We start from the raw sequence: 25,342 nt of genomic DNA on the forward strand, positions 1-25,342 counted from the left end.
TCTGTACCTAGATTGTGCTGCATTTTGGAAAAGATTATTTATTTGACATGATAGTTTGTGTTCATTTAACAAATACTGCTTCACGTGAGTTATCTCATTCAATTTTTCCATGACCCTGTGATATAAATACAATTCTTCTGCCTGTTTGAGGAAATTGAGACTCAAAGATATCAGGTAATTTCCCCAAATCATTCTTGAATTAGGTGATAGGACCAGGATTTTAATCAACGTGGTCTACCTCTAAAACCTGTGTTCTTAACCACTGCGCTATATTGCTTTTCATGCGTTTTCCGCTACCAGTTCTTCTATATGCTTTCAATTTTTAAAAGGAAGGTGGTTTATTCTCTCCTGAAGGTATTACACATCAAACAAAGTAAGATAAATAATATGTCTAAACATTGTAAGTACTATGATGAAAACTTAGCTGCTAAATGAGGAAAAGATCAAGTTTAAATGCTCAGTTGACAGGGTAGATCAATGAACGGGGTGCCTTCTGTACTGTTAGTGACGAGCCTTTTAACTCTAATAAATCACAGGGATATAACTTGAGCCTTATGAGGAAGAGCATTCTATTACTAATGGATCATCCTGCAGGAACATAAACAAGATGTAAAAGTAAATGAAGTCAAATCCTTTGATTTATTTAGAGAGAAGAGTTTTGTTTTTTCACAATTCATCATTATTCCATTATTAACATAACCTTAAGGCAGTTGGTTTTAATTTATGTCACTGTGGAATTTCTCTGGGGCTGTTGATTGTTTTGTTTTGTCGGGGCTTTTTGGTAAATAAATATCCCCTAAATAAGGACTTTTAGCTGAGCAAGTGAAAAGCTGCAGGCGTTGGGCTCGCTCATGGGACGGAAGCGTAACCCAGCGAGCTTCCCATCACACGCTCCCATCACACGCAGGAGTTGATAACTCTTTGGCATTCTTAGTGTACAACTGTGGCTGGTAAAGCTGTTGGTGGAGCATTTTCCCTGCAGAATGTAGCAAACCGTTAGCTACCTCTCAGAACTCCCAAGTTCTCTCCCAACGCGAAGCTTTGACAGTCATCAGGGATGCTTGGAGAATGGCTCAGCCAGCTTCTTGAGGAAAAAGCTAGATGGGCCCAGAGAGAGAAGGCAGCCTGACAGCTCCCTCTCTCACTATTTAAGAAATAGCAATTTCGGATTTGAAGTGTTCAACTACCTTGTTTATATTTTTAGGAAAATATATATGCAGCATATGTTCTGTTTGCTTGTATATATTTGGAAGTTAAAATATGTGTGCGTGCATGCATGCAAGGTTTAATTTCTGTGCTAAATATAAACCAGCTGACTTCACGGCCGTGTGTTGTACATTAGCCAGTGTATGTGCCTGGTGTTGAGAGAGGCTGAGATGATCCTGCGTACATACACACTCCCCTCCTGTATACTCACACATTTTATGTAATGTGCTCTCTCTGAACACGTAAAAATGCAGCACGTATCTATTGTTTAGAGATATGAATTGTACTCTATGCACATGTTTATAGTATTTATAACATGTTCATTTTTACCTTTGTATACATACACCTGTACCAATGTTAGAAAATGGAAATCTGTGTCTTCCACTACCACACACTAAATATTTAAGGCTTGAAAATTCTGGTTACAGGTTTTTTGTGGTGGTGTTCTTTTGGCAAAAATCCAGAATAGTCCATTTCCTTGTTCCCTCAGTTCTCACACTTTGTGCTCCCACTGTTTGTAAGGGAAAAAATGAAGGGGCTGGAGGCAGGGAATGGGGGGTGTCTTGCAGGCAGGCAAAGCTGCAGAGAAGGGGCTGCAGCCAGCAGAGGGGCGAGGCGGCCTTTGGGGCAGGGCAGGCAAAGACACGTGAGCTCCCACCGTGATGTGCATCTCTCCCCGCTCCAGCTGGAAGTTCAGCTTTCACATAACTCGGCAGTCCATGTGTGTGCAAATGCCTTCTTTCAGCGAAGCAGACCCTTGAGAAGTATGGGCCTGGGCTTTTCACTCAAAGCTTCATGTAACTAGAAGGGAATAGATTGAGTCCTCACTCTAAAAGCCAGAAATACTTCAGCATGAGAAATGAATATTCCACTAAAAATAGAAACAAGCCCATTTTACAGAGATTTCCAATATCTCAAAGTTGGATAGTACTCAGAAATGCTGGTGAGAAGGTAGCAGCCAAGATTTCTCCAAATCCACCCCCACCAACTCCATCCTCCACCCAGAAGTGCGGCTCCTACTAGAAAAATAAAATAACCTCAGATCGCCTGCACTGGCAGAATGCATAAACAGAAACTCAACTCAGAGTGCATTCTAAAACCTGGCAAGAAACTGAAGGGCAGGGACCGGATCATCCCTAATATATTCCTTGGTGCAATAGGAAATACTTGGGGTAATGATCTGAGGGAATTAATTGCTGCTAATATCAAGAACTCCTGAATTGGCCAAGCACTGTGAAAATCTGGACCCATGAAATGACATGTGGTATAAAGTTGGAAGCTTACCAAGAACTACAGCTTTAACATTCGAAGACTCTGGGCAGGTAGGGATCATGTTGAAATAGCTGTTCATGGGCATTCATACTGGTTGTTCCTTAAGCAGCCTTAGGCCTTTTATATGATGCAAAGCGCATGCTGGTTCTTCTGCAGAGTCGAGGAGAAGTGTCTCTGTCACATTCACTGACACCGTGTCAGGCACCACCCTTCGGGGGAAGGTGTCAGTGGTGTATCCCACAGAGACAAACAGCCGGTGGAGAGCAGATACGCCCTGGTTGGTCTGTTTGCGATCCTCCCTGTCATCAGATGGGGATGAGGAGACCTTCTGCATCCAACTGTGAGTTCAAGGATGATATCAGATGCAGCTTGGCAAGGGAACACACGGAACAGTTCAGAGAAGGATAGAGTAAAATTGTTGTGGTTGAGGCAAATATCCTCATTCCTCTGGTTTGCAACCCACATGGGAAACATTACTTTTTGTTGTTGTTTCTAGCTAGTTTTAATAGCACTGCATTTCCTGCTAGCATCCACCATTTGCACCTCATTCGAGCGATCTGTGTGAGGTTTGTTTTTCCTAATTATAAAAAAACATAAAACATGTGCCTCTGTCTTCACACTTAGAGTTCTATGCCTACATCATAGAGGCCCCTAGATCTCAGGGGTTGCTTGGCTGCTACTCAAGTATCTTGAAACTAAAGCCAGGAAGTACCTTTTCTGTCCACTGAGATAAGCCCATTCACAGCTGGCTTCACTGTTTGAAGGTAGGACAAGGAGAGAGGAGAGCTCCTGCCTCCCAACTTTGTCATGCCATACTCAGGACTCAGCTGGATATGGGTGTCCAAGGCCAGCCTGCAACAGCTGAAGAAATCAGATGTTTATAAGACGCTTGCTCTTGTACTCCAGATCTGGGGTACCCTCTGCGTGAGGCTCTGTCTTGCACTGACTTCTCTCTCTTGTGGGGACAAAGAGAGACATTATCCTTGCTGTAACCCAGCTCTGCTGCCACGAGAAGAGCTGTGCCTCAGTGAAGTCCTAAAGTGGCAGGGTATCCTATCGCGTTGGGAAGGTAAGTCAGGTTAGGGTATTACTGGGAAAGGGGAAATGGAAACATCTAGGTTTTTTTCCTTGTGTCAAAGATTGTCTTCCCAGGAACTGGATTTAAGACGTGCTTGACCAGGTTGAAGGTAAGGAGGTGTTGAGTGGCAGCGAGTGTTTTCCCCCCGCCAGTGTCCTCTTTCCCCTTCGCCCCTGAGCTCCTTGAGACTTACTGGCAAGGATTTGATCGATATGCTCTCAAAGGGCCTGCTGAGAACCTAAAACGCTCTGGCCACTTGGCCTCTAACTGGAGGCCAGGTCGGGTTTCGTCCTTCATTGGTACAGAAAACACCCCCTGAGGCCCTGTGGCGTGCCAGGCTCTGGCCTGGGTTGCAGGCTTGGTGAGGATGAGATGTTATTTCATTGGGTGTGGGGAAAGTAGTCTGGTCTACAGTGAATTGCATGTTCCCAGAGCCCTGCCAGCTGATCCCCAGTTCCTCCAGCGCCCCCGATACTTGGAATGCTTCTCTTACACTTGTTGTTTTAAGTTATGCACAGATATTTGTACTCTAAGTAAGAGCTTTACGTGGTGAGAGTAAGGGACCAGCTCTTCTTTCCTTTTCCACGATTGAATGTGTCCTTCAGAGGCCACCAGAGAATTCCTAAGTTCACAAACCCAGAGTATTTTTCCCCCTTTCCTCCTTGATTAATATCCTACACAAGCTTATCTCACACGTCGTGAATTAACTGATAGAGAGGATTCCATGTGCTGTGGCTCCTGCTCCCCAGTTCTCAGCCTCTTGATTCTTTCTAAGGTCAAGACTAGGTTGGACTTGTTTTTTCTTGTGAAGAAACAGGCTGTAAACTTTCCAGCCGTGAGCACTTGCTTATTTTGGTTTAAAGGGACTTCAGCTCAGGGGCTCCGATTACAGAGTAAAGTGAGGAGAAGTGGGCTGGAGCCTGCCCTCCTGTTGTTTCTTCTGTTGTGATCTGGTTGTTAGGGGTAGAGTGGGGTGAAAAACAGGGCAAGAGCCCTTTGAGTCCTGGAGTTGATAACCTTGGCTTCCAGGACCTTGAGTGTGTGTTTCCATGACTCTCCTGGAATACCTGATACAAACTGCTGCCCAAACCGAACCCATCATAACCTTCAAAGCAAACCTGCGATTTGCTTCCGGAGAGAAGCTGCCGCTCCCCGCGTTTCCCAGAGCTCGGCCTCCTCTGGTTCTCTGGCATGTCAGCACTTGCCTTCTGCTGTTTCCATCGCGCTCCTCCCCAGCTCAGCCACGGGGGCCCCAGCTCTCCCAGGATCGGGGTATGTGCCCCTGGAGCCCAGACTGCCTTGCACATAAATCTTCCTGGTCCACCTGCAGTTCGTCTGTCAGCAGCTGCCCTGCTTTGCTGCTGGATGGGCTATTCCCACACATCCTGAACCCTCTGTGGGCCACTGGAAATGCAGGCTGGCCCCGTGCCATCGCCAGGTCTTCGTCTGTCTTGTCCCGTGTCGTTGCCTGCCATGCCCAGGCTCTGCTCTCCTGAGTGGTTTCATGAAGCCCAAACTAGTAGTGCATGAGCAGCCACATGACGACTATGGCCGACTGCCGTGAGGAGACCTTTTCTGAACTGCTGCTCTTTTTTCCAGCAAGACTTATTCCAGAGCCGCTGATATCAGCCAGGACATGAGTCAAGATAGGGAACTAGACAGCCCCAGAGGTTCTGATGGGCTTGAACCAGATATGAGCAATATTCATAGGTTATCTGCCTTTTTCTAATGGAAGCAGATTTTTCCAGTATGGCAAATAATGGTCTATTAATCTGAGGGCAGATGAACACTTTTAAGTCCCTTCTAGGTGCTGGGCACTATGTTGAATAAAAATGCATAGTGCAGTGGTTCAAGAACATGGGTTTGATCTAAACTGTTTATTAGCTGAGTGCCCTTGGGCGGTTTCGTCTCTTGGAACCACCCATAAAAACAGCACGCAGCCGTTACTTGGAGTTGCTGTGAGGATCGAGAGGAGTCAGGGAAAGCCGCACTTTCAAAGTGCCCGGCCCGTAGTGAGCAGTCCACACCTGCCAGTTATTGTGATGCTGTTGGTCTGCTGGGGAAAATGGAGTCCTTCACTGAGGAGAGATCAGCCACAGGAGGCAGGATGTGAGTGTCACAGATGGTGAGTCCCAGGTAGTTCTGGAAAAGCAGGGTCTGAGAGGCTTCACAGAAGCAAAAGTTGGGCTGGGACTGAAGAATGAGTAGAACTTAGATCGTTTGATCTGAGAGAGTTCCCATTTTTCTGCAGTTTGGGGGAGCTTGTAGCAGAAAGAGAATGGAGCTGGGGTTAGAAGAAAGGGCCTCTCTGTTTTCCACACTCACTCAGTGTGAGCTTGGGCACAACCCTGAGCCTGGGTTTCCTGGTTGTAAAGGGGACAGGGAACACCTGCTCTGCCTAGCTCCCGGGGCCATGGAAGACACACGGGGCAATCACAAAAAATGCTTTGAAAATTGTAAAATGCATAACAAGACTAATGTCATTATTGGACGCTTAAGATTAGAAAGAGAGACTCCCAGAAGAACGCCAAGCCACCTGAGACTGCGGTCATGTAGCCTGCGTGACCCAGTGCTCGGGAGGAGGCACGGACGGCCCTGGGAAGGTCACAGGTAGCTGCTAACACATCCGCCCCGACTCCTCTCCAACTGCGGAGAATATGTTCACGGTATCTCCATTCAGAGTACCCGAGTTAGCATGTCACGTCCTCCAGACAGTAACAACCACCGGAACAGTCAATAGCCATCACAACCATCGTAAAACAACAGCCACGACCATTTATTTGGCACCTACAATATGTTAGACACTCTGCTGAATACTTTACAGACTTCACCTTTCTTGGTTATCAAACAACATCACAAAGCAGCTATTATTATTCCCAGTTTAGAGGTTATTAAGTTGAGGCTTAGAGAAATAATTTGCCTTGTTCCGTAGTAAGTAGCAGAGCTGGATTTAACTCAAATTTATTTGATTCCAAAGCTTAAGCTCTTTGTGCCATTTTACTGTTAATCTAAGAAAACAATGTGTTTTTTCCCCAGACCCTGTGCCAGGTTTCCTGTGGAGGATTAAGCATGAGGATGAGTTAAATGAATAAAACGGTTAATGTTCAGAGAGTCCCTCTCTCTTTACCTGTAGCTCTATTGGAAAACTTAGAGCCCACATTATTTCCTATCACCACCACATGTACTTTCTAGTCCAGAGACTGGGGTGCAGTAATAGGAATGATCCCTCGTACTTACCCTGGGCTTTATATGTTCGTTCTTTCATTTGAACGTCGCAAGAAGCCCATGAAGGGGTATTATCTGTTTTACTCATGATGAAGCCGAGGTTAAGAGAAGTCAAAGCACTTGCCCAAATTCTCAGCTAATAATTGAGAGAGCTGTCTGGAATATTACAATTATTACTAATAAAAGTAATAGCAAGGGTAGAGTGTTTCTTACATCCTGTGTACAGTGGGCAACATGAAACAATGAGAATGTTTTTCCACTTGAACTTTGGAATGCAATGGTGTGACGTTCGGGGATGTTAAATACCTGTACTTACGTATACTTAAAATGATCTCGATGTCACGTACATTTAAATAATCAAATCCTGTTACTTGCTGGAAAATGAAAGGTTTATTCTTGAATAATAAGGCTGGAGTTGAAGGAATAGGGATCAGCTATTAAATACTTATCACGGCACAAAGGTTTCTGAATGTCAAATGTTAAACTCTTGTACATTCAAGAGGAACTTTGCTCTGAATCTTCAGTCCCCTAGGGTACCTCTCCTGCCTGTGCCTGTCAGCTCACTGTTAGGTATTTTAAATAAAGCCTTCCCTAACGTGCAGAACTCCTTCTGGCCCTGCCTTTTAGGAAGGATACATAAATAAATTGTGTACCGTGCCTTGGCATTTTTGTTTTCTTTTACCTTTTCCTTACTGTGTGCCCACCCCACCTCCAGTCTTCAGAAGTATAAAGCGAAGGTAAAAAGAGCTTCAAAAACAAGGTCTCTGGGGAAGTATGTAAATGAAGACATGTCTATGGGAAAATTAAGGGATGGGAAATTCAGCAAGAAAGAAATTCATTGATGTTGTGATGAAACGTTGTCACTGGAGATGATGACAAATGAGAATCCATTCCATGGGGACCTCGCACTACCTGCTGACCCTTTGACCCATGGCTGGATGTTGGCTAGCCGAGGAATTGACCTGAAAGATGAGAAGATGGTTTTAGTCCCGTTGTCTCATCAGCATTCGGGAACCCCTTAGGGGGTGAAGGGAAGAGGATAAAGAAGGATAGAAGGTGAAAGCTGAGCTGTGGAAAGAAAAATGTTTTCAATTACACTGAGGAGGATTGCGGGTCCACCTGTAGCTTTCTGTTGAGCCTGTCTTTGTTCTCTCCTGTCTGCAGGGATCATGGCAGGACACAGACCCAGAATCTGTCCGGCCTCTTGGAAGGTTCTGCGTTGGTAGCCGGTCCTCTTCCGTTTAATGGACACACTCAGGGTTTAATCTCTCTGCGGGCTATCTTTACTCTAATAGATTCTGCTGTGCTTGCCGAGCAACCTGGATTTGGCTGGCATGCTAAAAGGAATTCTTTTAGGGAAAGAAAAAAAATACCCCATCGTGGAGCATGTGTGGAGGTGGCCATAGTGAGTCCCCATCACATGCCTCATCAGAAGGGCACAGGGAGGTCATCTAGGCAGTGGGGTCAGTGGAGGCCAGAGCACCTCCGGGAGTCAAGAGACCTTTAAGCTCCAGGCGCCTCAGTTTCTTCACTTGTGAAAATGGGAATCACGATTTCGTCTTACTACCCTGTGATGACAGATAAATTAACTCAGAGGAAAATATTCAGTTCTGAAACTTAGTTCCTGAAGGAAGGGAACAGTACATCCACTCTGTTCTTCTTCCAGGCTATGAGCAAAGGAACAGACTCCAGGAATAGTTAGAACAATTTAAGTTATTAAATAACTTAATAACTGTGGTGTAACTTATACCACGGTAGTCAGCTAATAATAGGTAGGCATTGTTTTTGCAGGACTCGTTATTTCAGATTTGGCCGTATGCCTTTTTTATATGGGTGGTAGAATTCAGCAATTCTAAACTTCCTCAAAGTCTTGATTTTCATAGGAATTAGAAAAATTCTAAATGAAATATTAATTTTAAAAAATCTCATTATAAAGTTATGAGACTATGGCTTATGATATTCTGCCAAGAATTTCACAGCGTGTGTTAAAATGGATTTGAAAAGAAATGGCGGGGGTGGGGGTAGGGGTGGGGGTGTTGGTCCATGGGAATTACGAAGAGAAGCCGTGTTGCAAGGAGGTTGACGGCTTAGCCTTCTGAAGTCAGAATACGCCTGGGTTTGGATCCCAGCTCTACTACTTACTAGCTTTATGACCTTGAGGAAGTGATTTAACCTTCAGTGTCTGCTTGTGGAAAATGGAGATGTGTACCTTATAGGGTTCTTTGAAGAATTAAATTGATGTATGCCTGTGAGGTGCTTAGAACAGTGCCCCACACGTAGTTCACACTAAACAAATGTTGGCAATTATTATTGTTCATACATAAGGCACGATAAGGTGCTACAACATGAAGGACTGGGGAGCTTCTGACTGAGAGGTGTGAATCCAAGTGTAGGGAGCTTGAGTTTGAGACCTTTTGTTAACTGTCATGTGTGTCTGGGCTCTGCGTGCAGGTTACTGCCCCCACTAATGAAGAATGCGCTTCCACCCCCCCGGACCCCCAACCGGGAGGCTGAAGGCAGACATTCCTGCCACCCCCTACTTCCCGCAGAGCCCCTCTCCCATTAGCCAGTCCCTCTCTCCCCCCACCACCACCCCAAGGAACACTTAGTTCCATGGTCAGTCCAGCGGTGGGGGCCTCGGTGCCCTGGCCAATTATGCCAACAGGAGTTTTCTATTCCTCAGATTGTGTGATTTGCCATAATTTTTTATTTCAAGCCACCGTTGCAGCTTCTGTTAAGTTTGGTTTGTTAGGGGCACCATAGCTGAGCAGGTGGATACACAGGCTTTATAGACAGTTCTGAGTGTGAATAAGTAAGTGGATTCTTTCACTTGTTTTGTGGCTTTGGGCCACAAAATGACCTCATCGACATAAAATAACAGTACCTACGTTGTAGGGTCCTTGTGCCTAGTGTATGGTAAGAACCACTATACGGTAGCTGTTATCATTTTCTGAAGAACCCTGAAGTCTCTTTGCAGCAGGTTTATAATCTGCGGGCTACAGTCTTGATAATTCTGATGATTTGGAGGCAGAGCCTGTGTCTGAGCAGCCTTGTTTAGCTTCACTGCAACATGTTGATCTCAGGATGGAATTCAGCCTGTCTTGTGTGTTCCAGTTACGTGCTGCTGCATAACAAGCCACCCCAAACGTAGTGCCATAAACAACTATTTCTTTATGCTTACAGATCCTGTGGGTCAGGAATTCAGACCAGGCCCAGCAGGGATGGCTTATCTCTGCTCCACCATGTCTGGGGCTTCATCAGGGGAGACCCCGGGGGCTGGAATTATCTGGAGGCTTCTTGACTCATATCCGGAGCCTGGGCTGGGATGACTTGAAGCCTTGCTCCGCTGGAGCTGCCAACCAGGCACTTAGCTGTGGCCTCTGCGTGTGTCTTGGACGACTTACAGCATATGGTGTCCGAGAGCATTCCAAGAGAGACGCGCAGATGCGGCGGGGCCCTTGTGACCCAGACTTAGGAGTTACATGGTGTCACTTTCTCTCTGTTCTATGGGTAGAAGCCATCGTAAGCCTACCCAGATTCAAACAGTGGGAACAAAGGGAACACGCACCCCACTTCTCAATGGAGATGAGTGTTAAAGAATTGCAGCAAATTTTTATAAAACTGCTGGGATTATGGCTCTATCTTGGGCCATGCTAGGACTTCTGACTTCTGCCCACAGCAAAGCATGCTGTATAGTCTATTGCAACTACTTAACTCGGCCATCGTGTGATGGCAGCAGCCGTAAACAATATGTAAACAGGTGACTGTGTCTCAATAAAACTTGACATTATGACACTGAAATTAGAATAGGTATTATCACAAAATGCCTTTTTTAAAAAAGACATTTAAAAATGAGTCAGTCTTAGTTCACACAAAAACAGGCAGTGGGCTGAATTAGAATATCATGACCAACTAGAACTGACGATTTTTAAGTTAGAATTCTCCAAATGTGTAGAAGAAGCACTTGGGTGTTTGTGTGTGTGTGTGTGTGTGTGTGTGTGTGTGTGTGTGTGTGTGTGTGAGAGAAAGACAGATTCCACTTGAAGTAAATTGATGCAGATGCTATTTGGAATTTCAGTCCTTTTAATTACACCTTATCTTTATCCTGTGACAGAACATTTGTTCCCAAGGGCAGTGGAGGACTACACTCCTGATACTTGCAGGTGGACAATTAATGATGTTTATTTTATTTCAGAACCTAAAGAGAAAAGATAGAACTCAGTCTTGATGGAGTTTCCAGAGATACATATTGTTGTATATTGTTAAAAAAGAGGTTGTTGATCCTTAGACCAAAAGATAAGGTTGATGACTCTCGGGGTGAATTTTTTTTTTTTTTACCTTTATTAATTCATTAAATATTTTTTGTCTGCCTACAATGCCAGGCTGCGTCCTAGGTGCTGAAGATACAGAGATGAACAGAAACATGAATAGTCCCTGTCTGTACAGAGCATACAGTGTAGTGGGGTAACCAGACCTTAAGCAGCTAATAGCATTAAAGTATAATGTGTGTTATGATGGGGGAAAGCAGGGCACTGTAAGAATTGACGTTAGGTTTTTAAGCTGGATCTGTTATTCTCTCTTCCTCCTCAACCGCCCATTGATATGAGAGTCTGGGAAAAAGGGATTGTTTTATTAGTGCAAACTACTGTTTAAAAAACACATCAGCACATCTACTGATAATGAGAGAATAGTCCTATCTCTGTATTTGGGCTACATTTTAAAGAACTGTAGGCATATGTGATAGCCTGTTTCATATTACTTTGGAAAAGGAAAAACAAAGAACAAAAGAAATTTGTAAATATTGAAATTTGTTAGATTTTTATCCTCCTTAAGGTACCATTTTGAATGGGTGGAGAAATAACCTAGAACAGTTTGAGGCCTATTGACTGAATTACAGATTGGGATAATTATCTTTGATTTTTCTCTACATTAGGTTTTCTCAAATAGGACACCACAGTCACGCACGGTTCTCATCGCTTCTCGGCCTTTTGGCTAAGATCAAGTGCAGTCATGCACTGTTCTGGTCGGCAATGGACCGCATATATGACAGTGGTCCCATAAGATTAGCACCATGTAGCCTAGGTGTGTAGTAGGCTGTACCATCTAGGTTTGTGTAATTACACTCTGTGATGTTCATACAATGACAAAATCACCTAAGGACTCATTTCTCAGAAAGTATCCCTATCGTTAAGTGACGCAAGACTGTGTTGACATTTTGGGCCATATAATTCTTCGTCATGGGGAGTTGTGTGCATTGTAGGACGCTTAGGAGCATCCTGGCGTCCACCTACCAGATGTCAATCGCCCTCTCCACCAAGTTGTAGCAACCAAAATTGTCTCTAAACTTTGCCAAATGTCCCCTGGGGCTGCAAAATCAGCAGTGGTCTAAATAAAGACGGGACATTAAACTGTGTCTGAACATTTTGTCTCAATGACTTCAACGAGAAAAATGTATGTATTTTTAAATAGTAAGAAGTCTAGTTCAGGAAGCACAATTGCACGTGGACTACTTAAATTTTGAGACACACAGTTTCTCCTTTGAAAGTACTGAGATGAATTTGGACAACCCATTATCAAATTAAACATTACACTCATATTCTTCTCTTATGTCCGGGAATTTTTCTGAACTTTATAGTCTGTGCGATATTTAGTAAGGCTGAGAACCTCAGTTATTTAACTGAAACTCTGAAGGCTCCAGAATATCATTGGAACAAAATTAAATTTTAAAATGGTCTGGAAGGTAACAACTGAAGATATTCTCATCTGGCTCCATGTTCTCAGCCTGTAAGCTGTTGGATTGTGTGAGATACATGGCCCAGAGGAGATGATTAGTTCTCCTCTCGTGTGCTGGTAATGAATAGCTCTGCAAAACCAATTAGCTGTAATTTTATCAGTCATTTCATTTGGGTAACATTTTGTTTAAGGGGAAGAAAAACAACACTATTTTCCTTGGAGATCTGTAATTAAGCTGTGATATTTGATGAGAACAGTGGAGGAAAAAACAGTATGCTTATCAATTTGCTTTTGTTATTCTCACATGAAAGTAAATTATGATGAAGTGTTCTGTTCACAGCGGTTAAGGAAGACATTTGTCCATCTTAAAGGTGTAACAGACCAAACATGAGTATATTTCTAACTATGTGTTTTGTTTTATATGAATGTCTCATTGCAGAACCCCAGGGAATTGCCATTCACGTGGAAGATTGAGTAGTGCCCCCTGGAGTTGTGGAGCAGGAGACTGAGTGTCATTTCCCCTCCTTCATCCAGGACCATGAATAGTGGGGGTTTTCCCCCCAATCTGTTGTTGCTCTGTAACATGCTGACATATATCAATAGACTTTTTTTCCTTTATCCAGCAAGGCATTTTATGGATCAGTATTGTTCTATCTGAATTTGAACACGTGACAAGTTCTTAATGATCATCATCTACTGTAAGACAGAACATGTTATTTTTGGTCACCTGAGTATCCTTCTGTGACTTCTGGGCATTTTGCAATTTTGATCTCAGTTTACACTGTGGAATGAGACTTGGGTGTGTGCTGTTGTTTTACCTGAAGTTTAATACATGCAGTTTGTGTCATAAATTAATTAGCTTATTAGAAAAAGTACAGTGGGTTATTGTCTTGGGCTTCCGATTTATTTTGCTCACTGTCGTCCCACAGCTAGCCAAAAAAATCAGAGAGAAGTTCAACCGTTACTTGGATGTGGTCAACCGCAACAAGCAAGTTGTAGAAGCGTCCTATACGGCTCACCTGACCTCTCCCCTCACCGCAATTCAAGACTGCTGTACTATCCCACCTTCCATGATGGAGTAAGACTTTACCATTTCGTTATTGTTGTTTAAACCAGCAATTGAATTGCTTTCCATTCATACTCAGAATACCTATGTTGATTGCAAAGTGTATAGTACTCCTATCTTAAATAAGCCCTTCATCATTACATAGACAAGTAATTTTTAAAGAAGAGTGACTCAATATTCTATATCTAGAAAATTCCTGAACCCTTTCTGCTCACCGTTTTGTCATGCTGGAGTTCAGGTTTGAAAGTATCGAATTTTGTTTGAGTACAGAGTTGACTAAGTCTAGAAAATTGCAAACATTTTGTCATGTGTCCGCTAATAAGTTGCGAAGAAGATAGTCTCGCTGGTTCTGATAATTCGCTTAATTTACGGAAGTGCTTTTTGTCTTTGATAAGAGTAGCAAAAATTCCCACTTCTTACTTTTGTGTAAATAACTATCTTTAAAACTACCAAGGGAAATATGGCTTCAGATATTATTCAAACAAAATTAGTATCTGTATAGTTCAGGATATTTTATTTATTGGCCCAGTGATATTTATATCTGGAGAGGTGTAGGGTCATGTGATGTTATAAGTTGTAGTGGAAAGAACTTATCTAGAGGTACAAAGAACTTAATTTTAAGTTTGACTTGTCCTCTTATTTAGCTGTGTGACCTTAATGTTTTTATGTACCGTTATCCATCGGTAGATAATAATCTTTATTATACCAATTTTCTAGGACTATTTAGAATGAGTAAAATATGTTAACATACTTTAAAAATTATGGGTGTAAACATTACTGTAATCATTATACATTACTCCTCCTTTTGCATCGTAAGTGCTCTTGAAGTTCTGCAAGGATACAACAGTTTTTTGGTGGTTAAATGATGCTTTGCTTCCACAAGCAAATGTTTACTTACTGTAGTTTCTTGGTGAGCTATGTAGGTAGCAGGACATCCTGCAGTCGTTTTATTTCTCCATCTGTCATGTTAAGATGAGCCTTCTCTCTGGCTTACTCTGTCTGCAGCCTAAAGAAGCTCATACTAGCTGTTTACTGAACTAAATGGAAAGTGCATACAATTTGGAAGGAGACTATCTGGATGTGAATCCTATCTCTAGCACTTAATACTCAGATGGTCTTGGATATTTGACATCTTCGAGCCACCCTGTCTTCGTCTCTAGAATGGGGACAATAACGGACACTTCACAGGGTGCTGTGAGCATTCAGGGAAATCAAATGTGAAATTACCTTGTCAGCTGTGATGTTCTGAATAATTAGCCATGATATTTATATACTTCCGTATCATAGTGAACAGTTCATTTTTTATTAGGTTTAATCAAAGATGTCCTTTTTTATAGTGGGCATCAGTAACATTTTGGATAAACTTATCTCTTATCTAGAAATAAATTGAGGGTCCAGTTGGGTTTTGAACCAAAGGAAGAATCATTTTCAGGACAGAGAGCAGAGATAGTATAGAAAGGGAGAAGTCCTTAGAGCTAGAAGTATACTTAAAATGTTGGTTCTCAACGGGGTGTGACCCCTCCCTGCCCCACCCTGGGACCTTTGGCAATGTCTGGGAACATTTTCAGTTGTCACCATTGGAAGGTGGAGACAATTGCCACTGGTATCTATCTAGTGAGTAGAGGCCGGGGATGCTGCTACATATTTACAGGACAGCCCCTCAAAACAAAGAATTGTCTGGCTCAAAATGGCGGCAGTACGGAGGTTGAAAAACCCTGGCTTAGAAGCTTGGCGATCTTCGTAAATTCCTAAGTGGAACTATTGCCCTAGATGAAACAAAAAGCTTGAGTTAACTGGTATCTACTAGTAAATTTACCCCATCTGTCTCCTTACCATTACTTGTCCACCTGGTGAACTTTTCTGTTAAAGTTTCGAGAAGCAACTCAACAATTTGCCTCTCTCCATAGCTTCCTAAATCTATTTTTGTTTTCCTCTTCTTATTTCCCTTTGTACCTGGAAGAATTCATTGCTCCCACTTCTTTGCTCCCATAGTAAGTTTCATACACCTCTAATACAGAGAACTTAATGTAGCCACGTTGTTGCTGCAGGGTCTGCCTCCCCAGCTGTTCTAGGCAGGGATTACACCTCATCCACTTTTACCCCAGCACCTGGCAATTGTGTTTAATTACCATTTGTTGAAGTCAGAATTGATCTGAATATGGGGATGAGTAAGGGAATGCCTACTCTCAAAAAATTTAAAAATTTTGAGGTGGGGGCAAATATTGAGCATAACTAATAGTTGGGGCAAAATGTGACAAGCAGAGAGGTGCTGTGGTTCCTCAAAGCAGAAAAATATACCAGGTGGATGGCATCACAAAAGAGTCTATGAACTTGAGAAGTCTGCATCTTATTTGATCTGGTCATTTGGAGGAATGTCACAACAAAATAATCAGACGTGTTTATAAGGATAAACATGTAAAGAAAGTCATTGTAGTGTCATTTAGAATCGAAAATATTGTAAATACTCTAAATTTCTAGCAAGAGGGGATTAGTTAAGGCAATTATATCATATCCATAAAAGTGATATGATAAGATGTAGCCATGCTGTAGAAGAGTATTTGCTGATCTTGTATAAATAGCTTACATACATACATACAGACATGCACATGTTAAAGTGAAGGAGGACTTACACTAAATGTTGGCGTAAAGAGAGTGATTTCCATTTAGAATATGCTGAGATAAGAGTTGTGGTCTGAGATGCAGGCCATCCAGATATTTGGCAAAACCCAGTGCTCTACATTTTTTGGTGAATATAATAAAACATAAAATGTAGTTTATGCCCTCCAGAAACTTCTCATTTAGTTCAGTTTAACATCCAAGAGACAATCGGACTCCTAAAAGGATACATACTGGGTAAGCAGATGAGTATGAGAGGCTGTTCCTCCTTCAGAGGGTGGATATCTTCATCAAATGTTCAAGGGAGACTCTGCGGAGCTGCAATGCCATCTTCTCTCCTTACTAGGAGTAGTTGACAGACCCGAGAACTGCCATTTGGGGTGACCCTTGTAAAACCAGGGCAGTTCTGACTGTAAAGCTGAGTATTTGCAGAGATATCTGATAATAGCTGTTTGCAGCGGGAAGTGGCAAGTGATGCCTCCCCTTCTCTTAGACCGAGTCCTCTGGGCTTTGAATTGAGCCAGCTTTCCGGGGACACACGTGTAAGAGCTTTTGGAGTGAACTCGGAGCTGATGCTCTTCTAGCCATTGGCTGAACACGAGCACTTTCTAAAATTACAAGAGTCTCTCACCTTTTTAATGAAGATTCAAAAATGGAAAGAGTTAATACTAAGTTATTGGGGTGAACCAGGGTACCAGGTATACTTTCCCCAGGTAAAAATACCAGGGTATTTTTTTTTTTTTTTTAATTTTGGGCAGATTTGAATTTGAATCATACCTATTTCCCTTGTAAGTTGACCTTGGGAAGTCACTTAATTCTGAGCCTCAGTTTCCTTGTCAATGAGATGAAAATAGTACCTACCTCAGAGGGTCATTGTAGGGAGATGTTTTTAGGTCATAAACTCTTTCATTTGATAATTATAGATTTCAATATTATCCTCCATGTCAAGGGATACTGTTTTTTGTCTTATGGCAGTGACATAAAGTAACCTAAATAAACAAGTGAATTAATTTAAATAAAAATATTAAGTGAATGTGACCAGTATTTTGAAGGTGACAGATAGGGTAATGACTGAAGTTTGAATAATGGACTCGAGATTGTTGCTGAAGTCCTTCCAAACTGTAAGCTGTTACAGTTCTATAAAGCAGACTCTTCATGCCCATGGACTGTATCTGCCCACAGGCATATGTATTAATACTGTCATTATAAAATATAAGCAATTGGACTTGAGATAAGGGATCTCCAATCTTAGATCTGGATTTTGTCCATTCTTAAATATGTGGACCCTGTAAACATTTTTTAAAACTCAGCACTGGCCCAATGGCACTCTAACTATTTGTTAGTAACGTTCTAAGTGCCTGTGGACTGTTGACTTTGCTTCTTCTCCAGATGGATTAAAGATGAATTAGTACTCAGACAATATTTTCATAACTAATTTTAACCAATGGCTAGTTTTCACTTTTTGTTTTAGGCCTAGAATTTCATTTCTACTGATTTATAATCCATATTTGATTTTTATTACTAAAGCTTGACAATGAATACTTTTAAAAAATAAAATGCCCAGTTCTGAAAAAGGGGCATGAAAGTGTTCTTCTGTAGAGCCTTCTGCAGAACACACCCTGAAGGTTATACTATGATGACAACACAGAGAACCTGCAGAGTAGCAGAAAATGGATTTTTCGGATAATTTTGATACTTTCCTTCTCGGACCAGTCAATTCCTAAAATTCTTACTTAGGAGCACTAGGAGTTAATTATTTTGCACAGGCCCTGCATAGTGATTAGGCCCTCTGTCAGTGTTTGTTGAAGGAATGAGCTGAAGAATTAACATTCTCTAATATGGAAAAAAAAAATAGGTTAAGGCTTAATCTAAGACAGACTCACTTTTCACTGATAGCACTTAAAAATATGTAATTTTGAGAACAAGTTCATTTACTTCTGTAATTTAATTAACAGCTCCTTTGTGTTGTGTTGGGTTAGGTGATGAGAGTTCGTGAGATGCTGGGCCCTCCCACAAGGTGTGCATAGACACACAAACGTATAATTACACTCATGAACTATATCTGGCCTACAGATGTGTTTTTCTTGGGCCCACAAGATGATTTAAAGGTTTTTAAATTTGTAAGTTTTTAAATCTGTTGCCAACATTTAAACTTTGAAAGATTACACATTTTAAAAACCTAAATTTCCGTCTTCTCTTAAAATCAGAAGATCTGGCAATAGTGGGTCCACATCCCCACTGGGCCATAGTGCAGCTCCCTTGGAAGACAGGGCCTGCATTCTTCCTTTCACCACAGTCCCCACTAGTCCCTATTGTATTACGCTCAACCCAGTCCCCTGTCTTTCATCACCTGCTTGGCCCGCATTAGTTAGCATATGAGTTTGCAACTCCTAATCTAAGAAGACTATATGAAGTGAATAAATTTGACTCAAGAAAATGTCTTGCCTAGGTACATTCCCTACTGTGCCAACTTCAACACCATTTCATTCTCTCAAGTTTGAAAGAATATAGTTCCTTTATGCATAACACTAGGAATATGTATCCTTGAAATCGGAGTTGCCACAGAGATGGGGTTCTGCTATGCGTATCTGAAGCTATTGTTTAGTCCACAGGCCCTGCTATCCCTTGGCTTTTGCATAAACCAGCCCATAGTTTGATCTTCCACATCTCTTAATCCCTTTCTCTCACCTCCTCCCCAATTTCTTATACAGCTATTCCTGCCTGGTGGCATTCTTATTTTTTACTTCCGTTGTCTTTATTTAAGGAGAGGGTAAACTAGGGAGGAAATACTGGAAAGATGAGCTTAGATTTTTCTTCTTTTCTGTGTCTCCAAGTGGGGTTCAGTGCTGTTATCCTCTCTCAGTTAATGCCTATAATTGGCTAATTGTGGTGGGAATTGGCATTAAGCCATCTCGGCTGGGTTTGAGATGAGCAAAGTGATCCCCTGTTGGAGCTAGAGCGAGTAAGCAGCTTGTTCCCAAGGCTCTCTGAAACCAGCCGCCTGGAGCTCGGAGACTTCAGCTCCGTAGAGAGTTCTCTCCCGCCCATCAGGGAAACTGAAAAGCTGCACTGATTCCAAAAAATGAAGAAGCTCTTGGAACCCTTGTCAGATTGGATTCCTGCTGTTTGACAAGGAGCTCTTTGAGTTGGTGCATCCGCTGAGATTGTTGCAGTCACTGGGGAAGGCAGATAGGGCTCATCTCATTCTCTGAAAACTCTAATTTAATGCATCCCCAGCTGGCCCGCGCTAGAACTGCATGATTTCAGGAGTCAGGTCTGATCACTCAACCTCTTGGGGGTACTGTGCTGCAGACAAAGCAACTAGCATGAGTTCTGATGCAAGAACACAGGCTCCTGGTAACAATTCTCATAAATAGTCACTGTTACCACCTCTGTATTAGTCTCCAGAGAAACAGAACCAATAGGATGTGTGTAAAGAGATTTATTTTAAGGAATTAGCTCCCTTGATTGTGGAGATGGAGGTCCAAAATCTGCATGCTAGAGTCTCAGAGTTACCGTTCAAGGCTGCTGGCAGAATGCCTTCTTGCTCAAGGGAGGTCAGTCTTCGTTCTATTAGGGCGTTCAACTAATTGGAGAAGGCCCACCCACAAGTCCACTGTTTTAAATGTTGATCTCATCCTGAAAGTCCCTTCACAGAAACGTTCAGAATAGTGTCTGACCAAATATCTGGGTACCATGGCTCAGCCAAACCGACACATAAAATTAACCATCACGGGTCTTAGAGAAAGGATAGAAAATTGGACTGCAAAACTTACCATTGAAATTAAATTTTTATCAACCCTCAGATTTAGACAGTGGCTGCCAGACTCACTCCTCGAACTTTCTGCCCTGTTCCACTAGAATGCTTCTCTTAAGAAAAGTTAATGCTCATGTTAATGAGCTACCTGGAAAGGAGTGTAGGCAGTTAAGTCTTTTTCCATGTAAATTGGTTGTGCATTTTGTGTCATGATTTACATGTTGTACAGATTTCTATATTCGCATTTCAAATTCTTTAAGTATTAATGACATCATAGGAGCCAGAATCAGAGAGTTGTTTTTAATTTTGATGATTAACTTGCTAACCCCTGATCTTCAAATTCCTGTACTAGGCTCTTTAGGATTCTTTAGGGGCTTAACAGCTTCAGGTCAGGGTTTTTTGTTTTTTTAACTTAAACATGAGCTTTCTTTCATTTTTAAGAGGAGGCAAGCTTCTTTTTAAAAAAAATTTTTTTTTTTTTAAGTCAACTCAGTGTCTGCTGTGGTGGAAAGAAATACCTTAAGCAGTGAAGGCAGTTTTCCTTTCAGTTAAGTTCTGTTGTGGCACAGATTACATCATAGTAACAGAGCACTAGGACCGGATGGGCCTCTGCTCGGCCACTTCGCTGTGTGGTCTTGGAAAGTTCACTTAACCTCTTTAGTCCTCAGATTCCTCGACTGTAAAATGAGCAGTTTGAACTACACTCCAGAGACCCCACTCTCAAGATTCATTAATTTCCCTCAACCTTCTTAGAAGGTTTGTTTTTTAGCTGGAGCCATTTGCCGCGTTATAGGCAACTTTTCCTACTGCCACTACTTGTAATTTCTGGATTTCGTGAGAGAATTTGTTTTCATCTTTTTGAGAGTTACTTAAGGAAAAAAAAAGATGATATTATGCAGCAAGGCCACCAGAGGTTAAATCATTCACTTATTCGTTCATTCATTAAAAAAAAATAAACATTTGTCGAATGGTTTATGGGAGAAGCATTTCAGCTGAGTGTTGAAGTAGGACAAGGATTTGAAACTATGGGGATATGGAGGAAGTGCTTTCCAGGAGAGAAAGCTCCATGGCTGGAAATGGCCAGGAGCACTGAAGAGGACTTTGGAAGCCTGGAGCAAAGCATGGCAGAGGCAGCTGAGACAGTGGATTATGTCAGATCACAGAGACCCTCAATTGCTACACTGGAGAATTTGAAGTTTATTCAGGAGACTTTAGGCTCCGTAAATGAAGTAAAGGACAGTGCATTTCTCTTCTATATCTTTACTGTCTGACACATAGTAGACACTCCATAAATATTGGTTGCATGAATGAGAGAATTAATTTAAGATTTTTGGAAAAGGGGATGAAATGATGAGAGATGAGCTTTAAGGGGATTTTACTTGTCAACCATGGAATGCCTGGAAGACCTCGTCTGATTTTATTTATGTAGACAAAGAACAAGAGGGGCCTGGACGTGGCTGTTGGCACCCACTCTCTTGGGTGTTGGAAGGGGGTGGAATCGAAGGTGGCTGAGGTTGATTCTGGGTAACTGTGAGAGTGGTTGATACCAGGTTCTAAGGCATATTTGGACTTCGTGTGCCCTCTCATCTTTCTTCTCAGTTACGCCTGAGTCCAGGGACCCTGTCAGATTTAACCGTGTGTTCAATACCTTGCTTGAACAGGTCCTCAATGAATATTTGCTGAAGGAGTTAGTGCCTGGTGGCAAAGGTGATTTTGTCTTTAGTTTTTGAGTAGTGACGATGTTGTCAGAATTATGGAGCTATTTTACCTCTAGGCAGAAATTCAAGTACTTTTGTGCCCATTCATGCTAGTCATCATTTTCATCTGAGTATTAGTCCATTGTTATAAGCCCTGATAGGAAACTGAAGTTGATATTGACTTAGTTTCTCAGTTATCACTTAGGTTTAATCATTAATAATAATAATGGATATGAATAATCATTATAATATTATAATATTACTAATTGATTGTACCCAGGGTGAATTTAAAAATAAAATTTCCAAATACTTATGTATATATCATTTTCAACTTCTCTGTATCATGTTCAAGGCAGTTAATGAACAAGACATTGTACATGATACTGTCTGATAGACAAAGAAGAATAAAATATTCTATACCGTCAGGATCTCACAGAACGTGTGTAGAGTAAACTAAGCAGACTGAGTCAAGTGTCGTGAAAGAAATCCGAAGACTCTTGTAGAGGAGAATGATGATGAACAGAGGCACTGAGCACTCAGATTTGGTGGAGAAGTGGTAGTTGAGGCCTTGAAGGGTGGAACTTCTGCAGATAGATCTAGGGAAGGTTGCCTCAGACCAGAAAACAGCAAGCATCCCTAAAGCATTGAGTGTGGTCCGGTAGAAGACACAGCTGGAGCAGTGGGTAGGAGATGTACTATGGCGGGCTCAAAATCCTTGGTCAACTGGACAAATTTCCCTCTGTAAACAGTAGATTTTAAAGCAAATGGTCAGGTCTGTGATTTGAACAAATTAATTAGTTGACAAGTAAAGGATAAATTGTGGTAGAGAGGCAAATTGCTTGTCAAGTCAGGCCATCCTGATAATCCAGGAGAAAAGTAATGACACCTCCAAGAAAGATTGTAGAGAAGCGAAGACGTCCATGGTGGGGGTAGGTTACACAGAGTCTGCCAACCAGTTTTTATTGGAGATTGCGTGGGGAAGAAGATTTTAAAAGATGGTTCTGAATTTTTAGATTGAGCATCTCAGGATAGAAATCTGTTAACTAAAGAGTGAAAATAAGCAAAAGGAGATTTTTAGAAGGAAGGTTGATGAATTCAGTCTAAACATGCTGATTTTGATTTTGAATTGCACATGGATCATTCCTGGGAGGTGTTTGGCAAGCAGTTGAGATTAGCCTGTAGCATCATTTTATTTTCATCCCCCCAAATATTTCACCCTCATAGCCGTATTAAGTGCATGGCAGTTCAGGAGAGAGGGCAGAGTTGAAATGTATAGTTTTAACGTGCTGATGCGCAATTGAGTTTTGTATAACACGATGTCTCTAGACGTAACAGCTGACCCACATGTGGGCAACTCCTATTTTTTCCCAGCCCTATTTTAAGGTAGTGTACATGAAAAAATAACGTTTAACCCTGTATATATTTTATTTCTTTTATTATTACTGTTTTTGATGAAAAGTAAGACATTGTGACTTAGCCAGGTACTTTTACACTTACAACTCTTGTTCTTTTGTTCTTTCCGTGTCACAAGGTCAAATAATATGACAAGCTCGTGACAACTGAGTGTAATTTTATCGCAGGTCCTGTTCCTTCGCCAGGAAGTCGTGTCTTGTGTTTTTGCCCTTAAAGTACAGTATGGCAAATCAGAGTCTTTCAAGTTGTTCTCCGTGCCTTATCTCCAACTTTCATCTTCAGTCCCTTTTAAAATGATTATTACCTGCAGGCAGATGAAATGTTACAGATACAGGCTTTATGGATATTGGTACCAGAAGGACTTCAGTGGAGCTCAAAACTCAATCAAGATTTTGCAGAATGCTCTACATTTCAGAAGGTCTACTCACTTACATTATTTAACTTATGTAAAAGAGTTATATATGTTTATACATCAGTAAAATACTTTCTTAGGCTTTTACTTCTGTAAACATTATTTTACTTACATTAGATTCTTCATACAATCCTCTCAACAGCCATGGTGGTGTAGACATTATGTCCCCCCGCCCCCCATTTTGCCATTGAGGGGGTACACTCTGTGAGGCTGGGTCAGGGCTCAGGGGACCTGAGTTTGGAGTCCAGGTTTCTTGATTCCAAATCATTTTTTCTTTTAGTGATAAAATGTTTTGACAGTGGTAAAATTGGAATGGCTTATCTCCCGGTTGAAATGCTGAACTGTGTAGTCCTCCTTTGAATGTCACTTTCGGCTATTGTAGGACCCTCTGAAGTGTCTAAATTAGCTCAATAGAAAGTTCTCATAGTCTGGCCAGTTTGTTTCTCAGTCTTAAAACCATGTTCCTGCAGTGATTTGTGTCATTTCTGTGTGTGTGTGTGTAGATAGATAGAGATCTGTATCTTTAGGACTACTGATGGGCACCCTCCCAGCAGAAAGCACCTGCATTTGGGTCTACTGACAGTCCTGCTTTCTGGATTTTCCTTGTGTGACCTTCACTGAAGGAAGGATGGGAGACCTGCCACTCTGCTTAGAATACTGAATTTCACCAGTGGCCCTGTACGAATTTTAGGGAGAGTTGGTCCTGTGATTTTTCTTTCTTTCTTTCCCCCTCCCTCCTCCTCCTTCCTTCCTTCCTCTCTTCCTCCTTCCCTCCCTCTAAAAGAAACTAGCTAGTAGACTATGCTAGATTTAAGAAATAGATTCTATTGTAGCAGAGGACCAGAAACTTCCCTTAAGCTTTTTAAGTAATTTATTGTGCAAAAATATCAAAGTGTTTTCAAAGAGGGCCAAGATTTAAAACCATTCTGCCCATTCTCTCTTTCTGAGGACCTGGCTTGTTGGGTGTGATGGTATGCAGCTCTGTCTTCACACGCAGAGCTTTGTCAGCTTCTTCATATCGGGTCAGTAATTCCCTTTGAGGACACACTAGCCCTAAGTATGCCACATCTCAGGTCTCATGTTTCTTTTACGGAGCAGGCCTCTTGCGTCTCCAATGCATGTGTGCCTGAGAGATTGAACCAGTTCATCTCCAAGGTCATGTGCTGACTCCAAGTTCTTAGTGCTTCCCTTTGATGTCTGTGTCGTAGCACTCGCAGTTGTCTGCTACACACTAACTACTCAGTGCGTGTAGCAAGAAAACACTCGAACTTACAGCCTCGGGTCTCTAGTCCTGGCAGGTCGTAGTCTCTTCGGCTTTCTGCATTTATTGGCTCAGCAGACATTTACTAAACTTCTACCCTTTACAGCAGACTCTGGGCTTGGCCCTGGAGACATGCATAGGAAAGGATCTCTCTCTTTGTGTTTCCTAGCAAGGGAGAAAGGCATGTAAATAAATCACTGTCAAGTGTGTTGAGTCCTCTTAGAGGTCAAGTGACAGGATGGACAGGGGCACAAAGGGAGCCTGTGGGTCGCAGCAGACCTGTGTCCACCTGCTTGCCTGCTTTCTCTCTCATTTTCCCAGCTGCCCTTCTTTCTTCTTCTTGCACCCCTGCTCCAACCTAGTGATGAGGAAGATAAGGATAGATGCTTAATGCAGTGGTGGATCCACTTCCAATTCCCCTCGATGTCTCCTGTGCCACTTTCCAAGCTTGTGTGAGAAAGCGGATTAAGCGGATAATGCTGCCACTTGGCATCGAGCCGTGAGGCGGAGATCACAGCAGGGCCTCCTCTCGGGGATCTGGTGTGACAGGGAGATGGTGGAAAAGAAAGAGGGCTGGTCTGTAGGAGACAGGACTTTTCGTGGACG

General features: G+C 42.2%; 1 protein-coding gene across 2 annotated transcripts in view; it reads left to right on the top strand.

Annotated features, from left to right (window-relative positions):
* The window catches only part of CACHD1 (cache domain containing 1), a 202,017-nt gene that overhangs the window by 96,455 nt on the left and 80,220 nt on the right, over positions 1-25,342 (top strand). For both annotated transcript variants that reach the window (XM_058538219.1, XM_058538218.1), the window contains exon 3: positions 13,444-13,592. In XM_058538219.1, the coding sequence (XP_058394202.1) occupies positions 13,444-13,592 (149 nt within the window). The remainder of the gene's footprint in view (positions 1-13,443; positions 13,593-25,342) is intronic.

The sequence above is a fragment of the Diceros bicornis genome, chromosome 4, assembly GCF_020826845.1.
Source record: "Diceros bicornis minor isolate mBicDic1 chromosome 4, mDicBic1.mat.cur, whole genome shotgun sequence".
NCBI classification, from domain to species: domain Eukaryota; kingdom Metazoa; phylum Chordata; class Mammalia; order Perissodactyla; family Rhinocerotidae; genus Diceros; species Diceros bicornis.